This window comes from Brassica napus, chromosome C3, assembly GCF_020379485.1.
Source record: "Brassica napus cultivar Da-Ae chromosome C3, Da-Ae, whole genome shotgun sequence".
Taxonomy (NCBI): domain Eukaryota; kingdom Viridiplantae; phylum Streptophyta; class Magnoliopsida; order Brassicales; family Brassicaceae; genus Brassica; species Brassica napus.
In genome coordinates, this window is record NC_063446.1 from 13626630 (window position 1) to 13634461 (window position 7832).

The window sequence follows — 7832 nt, forward strand, 5'->3', positions numbered from 1 at the left end:
AGAAAACAAAAGAGTTATTCGAAATATATGCTATCCTACTTTTTAATGGATAACAGTTAAGAAAAATGTATACAACTAAGTACCAAAAGAAGATATGTTTACTTATTAGAATTCCTTTCACGTTAATTCTTTCCTGCTCTTTTGTAAAAGTTTATTTCGCCTTAATACATAGTCTTCTTGTCTATACAATATTTTCTCTCTGAGACTTTGTTTTTTAATTATTAACATGGATATATAAAATAAGCTCAAACTAATTTTCAAGAATAGGTGCATTCCACGGGTTGATCTTCTTTCCGGATATGCAAATTAGCCGAATGTATGGCCCATAACTGTGTAGGTAATCTATGAGTAATATGATTTAATTTCGCGTAGTAGGTGGATCAAAATTGTAATATATTAGCGTTCTAACCCCTCATCTTACAACAAGACCACACTATCCCGGACTTTTAATACGAAAAACAATGACCCTCGTATGTTCCAGAAGAAAAAATGAATTATACTTGGTGGAAACATAGATCATTGCATGTTTTTTTTTTGAAAAGGGTAAAAATTAAAAGCAAACGTTTGAAATTCATGTTATCTGCATGTATGGTGAAAAATTAACTTACACTAATACACTATGTACTTCGATCATCCAACCAATTTTTTTCCCTTCATTGACTTGGAAATGTTTGATCATTTACATTTTAATTTCTTTTTCTCCACAATCAGGAAGAACAGTTAAAAATTTGATATTTCAACATCTAGTAGTAAAAATTAATTTGAAAGTAAAAGTAAATTAAGAATCGATAATAAATAAATAAATAAAAACCTTATCTTCTCTCCCGTGCTTTTTCTTCCACTCTTCGTCTTCTCCAATTGAATCTCCAGTGACCGGCGTGTGGTGGCTCCTTTAGCACCGTCGCCAATCTAGTTTGCTTTCTTTAGCTTTCTCATTGTTTATGTTGTGTTTTGTTTAAGCTTTGGATGTGGATCGAACAAGAGGATTCAGATCTAAGAGTTCATCTCTGGTCATACTTGTCGAGGTGGTCATGGGCTGTCTGGTTGGTATCCGTCGTCGGTGAATCGTACTGGATTCGCGCTTCTGATATTTCACCGTTCAATTTAGGTAGAAGTGAAGGATTCATGTTTCGTCGTGGCCTTGCGGTGGTCTTGGGCTAGATGGTTGAGTCTGGAGCCGGTGAAGTGCGTCGATCTCCTCTACCCATGAGTTTCTCCTGTTTGCGGTCCCTTCCTCTTATCTAGTTTCTCTTGGTTTTAGTTTGCCGTATGGTGTAGTTGATGGTTTGAACTCTTTCTATCTTTGATTAGAGTAGAGATAATTATCTCTAGTCTCTATTCAGCAATGGCGTGATGGCACGTTTGTGAGCAGAATAGGATTAGCAGAAGTTGTGTTTTGTCACCTATCCATTTCCAGTCCTGAAGGAGTCCTCGCTGCATCTTTCAATAAGAGTTCTTCCTATTCATGGTGTGTTCGCTGATCTCATAAGTCCTCGGTGGCTTCTTCTTGGTTGTTAGAAGAAATATAATGAGGTTGAGGTTTTGGTTTTGGTTCAATCGGATGAAGATGCGGTTGTGTTGGAAGGTTTTGCCCAGGTGTTTCGGTTCTTTGTGGTTCTTGTTAGTGTGGTCGGTGTTGTGCTATTCTGTGTGTTCTGGCTCTTTATCGTGGACGGAAGGGTTCAGGTGAGTTTTTGTTTTGGATTATACGTCTTGTTGCTTGCTCTCTTGGCTGGTGGTGTAGCATAGCAAGACATCCGGCTGATTTAGGCTCTGGACTATGTTATCTGTGGTCGGTTATTGCTTTGTTTGGGTTGTAGCTTCCCTCTGATGGGCTTTGTTTCTAGGGATTTTAACATGTTCTGCTGACTTATGTATTTTATCTGGCATTTGGTGCTTAATATAATTCAGTCGATGGAGAAAAAAAAATGTAAAAGTAGATTAATATGTTGACAAAAAAAGCAAAATGTAAATTTGTCATTCGATTCCTAATAAAAATAAAACGAAGGGACGAGAATAGAACTATGCTTTACGCTTTGTTAAAAAGAATTGGGGAAATGGGTTTTTTTTAGGCCAAAAAATAGTAACTATATCACATTAGACTAATTTCCATTTTGTATCATTTTTGTCTCTAATATCTTTTAGTATTTTTAAAAATAAATTAAATAAATAGTTTTACGAACAAAAAAAAATTGGAAAAATAGTAAATACTGATAAAATACTTATATGAAATTAGTAGTATGTTTTCAGTTCTAAAAATGTTTAAATCATAATTTCAAATTATGTTCTACGTAAAGTAGAATTGGCATTCTACGAATTAGAAAATGAAATCCACTTTTTTTCAATGAATCTTCTATGTTTAGAATATTTGATCTACGTAAATAATATTACTCTAAAAATATTTAGAATACACATTCCGCGATTAACCTATCGCTCTAAAATCTATAGAAATCATAATCTACAGACTGCTATAAATCTAAAACCTGCAAAAATTAAAATCTACACATTACTATAAATCTAAAAACCTGTAGAAAACAAGTTCTACAATTTAATATAAATCTAAAACCTGTAGAAATCAAAATCTACACATTACTATAAATCTAAAAACATGTAGAACCGAGTTCTACATATTTACTGTATTCTACGGATAAGAATAACCAGCTCCAAAAAATATGAGAAGAAAATTGGAAATATTCAGTTTTCATATATTAAAAAATCGATTTTTAAGAAAAGAAAAAATCGTGGGACATAAAGTATAGGCTTAGTTTTTTTTTATTTGAGGATTTTTAATGTTTTTTATTTTAATTACTTTAATTATTTATTATATTTTAATATTTAACAATTGTTTTATTAATTGTAATTTCGAATTTATAATTAAAATTAAGGGCATTATTGGTATTTTAAAAATAATTAGTCTAATAGAACATAAAGTATATGAGATTAATCTAATGAGATATAATTACCTTTTTTTGGCCTCAAACTACAATTTTCCCAAAAGAATTTTAGAATAGTTGAACTTTCGGTCCATTTATCTCGGTTAATAAAAAGAAAAAAATATGATAAGATTGATTTTTTTTTTTTGTCACTGAATATGATAAGATTGATAAGAGTCTAAAAGTCGGGGACTGGCCGCTTCCATCCGTTTTGACGACCAGTCAGGTGGTCTAACGCGTAAGGAAACAACACGTGGGATTCGTCATGTGTATCACCAACTTGGTCCAACTCTATCGGTTTAACTGCCACGTGGTCCGGTCGGAGCAAGTTAACGGTTCCAGAACAAGTATCCATGTGGCGAAAGCCAGCTGGAACGCTGTTTGGCTTTCACGTTTATCTACGCCGCTGATTAATCCAATTAGATGGGACCCTCACCAACTTACCTTTGTGTTTAGTTTTTTTTTTCTAATTCTCCACATAATCATTTTTGATGTTGTATTATTGGATATTTTTAATTAGGAGTTGAGTATATACTTATATTGTACACTCTTATATTACTTGCATCGTGGAGACAACAATGGATTTGGTTTGGATATATAACCTTGTTTGTGGATTAACTCATGATTATCGTTTATGAAATAAATCATACCTTGTCTGTGGACAAACTCATACTTATTGTTTATAAAATTTAAATCATGAAATGAAAATAGTTGGTGGATAGTCTACAAAGGTTGAGCTAAAAAAGAGGTTTCCTATGAATGAAGCATGTCTTCGGCCGCTTTATCCGACCATTATCCATTCTTCTCTATCTTACTTTATTATTCTTTTTAATCAAGTAATATTATTAACAATGAATTGCTTTGATTTGGGCATATCTGAAGATAGTTATATGCTTGTAGTTGGTAGATATCCACCACCAAACCAAGAATTAGAGTCTTAGTTTTAGTCGAGCCTCCTCTAAACATCAAATGCTCTACGTTCTTATATTATTTAGAACTATTATTGAAGGCAAAACTATTTAATAATATAAGACGAACGATATATTTTAAGACATATTTTAGCATCTATATTTTAACAGACAACGATATCCGAACAATCAATATGTTTATATCAGAAATGATTTTTAGCACCATGGATAATGGAGTTTTAGTCATTAGTATTTAACTTGGAATAGATGGCATGATTCGGATAAAATTTGGTATGGGAGCACATTACGCTGCCTAAAATGCTCAATAAATGCCGGAGAGGAGAAGGCATCCTCCTACTATACTATTTACTTGCATGTGGATGAGATCTCACACAAATAGATAAACATACATATTCTTTGATGTGACATTCTTAAATTTTTATATTTCTCCCTACCTCTTTTATATCTTCTTACTATACTTATATGCATTAACTGCATTGCTTTGGACTTAGCCCCATCCAGGCATACACCAGTCCATGTGATCTCTCCATCATGGTTTGTGAAAAAAAATCTCGTAATGAAACTATACTGAGGATGTGACAGTTTCATGTAAAAACCGGTACCAATTCGATGTACATCCGCTGTGGAACATGGAAACATATTCTCATTTTCCTCGTATATGTCGGCCTCTCTTTTTGACTTTTACTTGACAAAAACTTGGAAATTGGAATAATACGTAATAATATAATAACACTGATGTCATCACAAAATGCTATAGCAGATCCTTATCCACAAAAAGCCTTCACTTCATTTTCTGCTTCTAAAATTATACAGGACGTTAATTTAGCACCACCACATAAATCGCGTCTTTTTCTTCTAGGAATTATTCTGTTAGTTATAAGTGGCACGACATGTTCCTCTTTTAAATCCGCAATTCCCATGCTTATGTTTCCTCCTCTCATGGGAGTGGCGTAGCATGATTTTAATCTATTTTTTTCATTAACTTTGTTTTCTTCCCAAGTTATCAACAAAATCATGCCTATCAATCAATCAAAGAAAAAGGCATGCTTATCTCCACTAGTTCTATAATGGATAAGGAAAACGTAATGACCCAAAAAACGTGATTTCTCTATTTTGCTGATATTGTATTTCAGAGCATGTAAATTAGACACCAAAAGTATATAATAAGGAAACGGTAGTAACTATAGAATAATGCCCAATGGGGTCATAGAAAAATATCTTGACGGAGATAAAATTAAAACCAAAAAGTTGATTTAGATAAATAACCAAAATATCCATAAGAATGCACCAACAAAATTCTGAAAGTGAAAATAAAAAGTGTTGAACTTTAATTGATAATCATAAAGATAAACTTGGTGCAAAGCATAAGACGGCATATATTTTAGCCGAACAGATCGAAACCCATGTCCCCATCAGACTCCTCCGCAGCTTCTTCCACCACAGCAGCCGCCACAGGAGCTCCACCAGATTCTCCGGAAACAGGTGCAGCCGCCGCAGCAGCAACTGCAAACTTGCTAGGATCCTGAACCATATTATAAACAGTTAATGAAATATTTCATGACTAATCAAATATTCAAAAGAAGAAAGCTATTAACCTTGAGGAACTCCTTCACATTCTCAGCCTGAGGGAAAGAATACTCAGTAGCCAAGGCAACAGCGAGAACATTCTTGTAAGCATTGATGAACATGTGAGGCGCAGCTGCAATGGTTGGGTAAGAGATGGCAAGAGAAAGCGCGGTCACCAGCGAGACACCAGCTGCAAACTTTTCAACAAGGTCGTCTTCAGTGAGGTTAAGCACCTCGGGGTCAAACACTGAGCCGTTGTCGTAGACCGACTCCACGACGAGACCGTAAGAGAACGGCCTGATTCCGAGTTTGGCTAGAAGCGCAGCCTCGGATGAACCGACCTTGTCGCCTTTCTTGATGAGCTCCACAGGGGTTATGATCTCAACGGTACCTTTGTTGATCTTGGTTGGAATGTTGAGCACTTGGAAGAAAGAGGTCTGCGATGGGTCGAGGCCAGTGTTGCCTGGTTGCACAACCACATCGATTGGAGCAACTAAGCCAACACGAGCTGGAGCTCCAACCTGTTTAACAAACAGAACATGAGAGTTCTCATCAATTAATAGTACAACCTATGTCATAAATAAATCAATCATAGCACTAGAAGGAAGCTAAAAATGTTAACCTCAGAAACTAGAATGCTCTCTAATTCAAATACCAAATCTTGATAAATTCCCAAAAAAAAAACACAGTGGCTACAGATGTAGGAATATGAAACTCAGTGAACCTAATACTTTCAACATCATCATGAATGTGGCTGCGTCTCAACCAAGAACACAAGGATTTTAATATTCCATTTCAAACAAAAAAAAATGCAAACACTTTCCAAGCTTATAATCACACGAGAAATTAGTTACAGAACACAAAGAATGTCGTGCAATGCAGTGCAACGACTAAGCAACAACATGGTTACACAATGTCAATGAAGTTCGAACAAAAATCGTGAATGTGGCAGCATTACAACTAAGAATACAAGCATAAGACTATTCCATATTAAACCAAAAATGCAAACTTTCAATTTCCAAACTAATATTCTAAAAGAAATAGGTTTACTGAACACAAAGACTGTCGTGTAATGAAGTGACAAGATTTATCAACAACACAAAATGAAAATATTAATCTAATACGTTACAGAACACAAGGACTGTCGTCTAAAGTAAGCAACAACATTATTACATAATGCCAAAGAAGCTCGGACAAACCTTGTACTTAGCAACCTCCTCGCTAACTTCTTTCAAGTCACCCTTGGTGAAGATAAGCCCAACATTACCCTATCACACACATTCATAAACAAGATTAATCAAGCTCTACACAGACAAAGATCACAACTTTCACTTACAAATCAATAGAAACGAACCTGAAGGAGAGGCATGAGATTAAGAAACCCATCATTTCCCGTTTTCTGAGCATGAAGCTTAACAGACCTCTTCATCATCGTGTTCTTCCCCATGAGAACAACCGAATCTCCGCGCAGTCCTTTCCTAATGTTCTGAAGCTGAGTGGACCCGACGTTATCCGCCGCGACGATGAGGATCTGAGGGTACTCATTCAGAAGCTGGCAGAGCTTCGAATCGTACACGATCTTCTTCTCCGCCTTCGTTGCTTTCACCGCCATTGGTACTTCGATTAACAGAGGATGGTAATGATAAAGTGAGGGCCTAGACGAAGCTCGAGCTCGTACAAGGCGGACAGCGAATTTGCGCCGTCGCTTTAACCTCCGCAAGTGTTTTGTGAGTTAAAGAGGAAAAAAGAGAAACCCTAAAGAAAAGCTGCGAAAGACTATGGAGGAGGTTGAAGGAGAAGGTTTTAGGGTTTATATAGTTACCGGGGGGGGGGGTGGTGGTTAGAGTTCTCTGCGATGACCTAGATCTAACGGTTTAGATTTGTTGGGTCTGTAGTGACGCATAAGTTGGGCTTGCGATGTGGGCTCAGTGTGCTCTTAGCCCACTACATCGTTAAATGTGTCAACTTCTCTTTAGCCCAGTAAACCTTGACGATAACTTGTGCGAATTGGATGTTGGAAGGTGCATTATGGAACTTCTTAGGCATTTTTCTCGGAGTAGAAAAAAAAAAAACCTAAACTGATCCAAAAATATGTCATGATGATATTGATCTCCCTAATCAACTGATGCAAATCCGCATCTTGAATGTTCAAGTACCAAACTGAGTCTAAACGCATAGGACTCGATGAGTTTAGATCCAAAAAGAACCAACCCGAAAACTTATACCTATTTATAATTTTGTTACTTTTTATTTTCTAATTAGCTTATAAACCATACAACTTATAATGATTTTGGGCGCCGATGGTCAATGTATGTCAAACTTATTTACATACATATTGTATTAGTACCCATGCATCTGGAATTATATACAAGTAAAATCATATGATACAAAACATATTATCTTC

The 7832-nt window shown here is 35.7% G+C and overlaps 1 protein-coding gene across 1 annotated transcript; it reads right to left on the bottom strand.

Annotated features, from left to right (window-relative positions):
- Positions 1-5096: 5096 nt before the first annotated feature.
- LOC106420719 (60S acidic ribosomal protein P0-1) lies at positions 5097-7225 on the bottom strand. The gene is made up of 4 exons (XM_013861552.3): positions 6783-7225; positions 6628-6696; positions 5458-5949; positions 5097-5384 (listed from the first exon to the last, which is right to left on the bottom strand). The coding sequence occupies exons 1-4, from the start codon at positions 7038-7040 to the stop codon at positions 5244-5246; spliced, it is 960 nt and encodes a 319-aa protein (XP_013717006.1). The 5' UTR covers positions 7041-7225; the 3' UTR covers positions 5097-5243.
- Between the last annotated feature and the right edge of the window lie 607 nt (positions 7226-7832).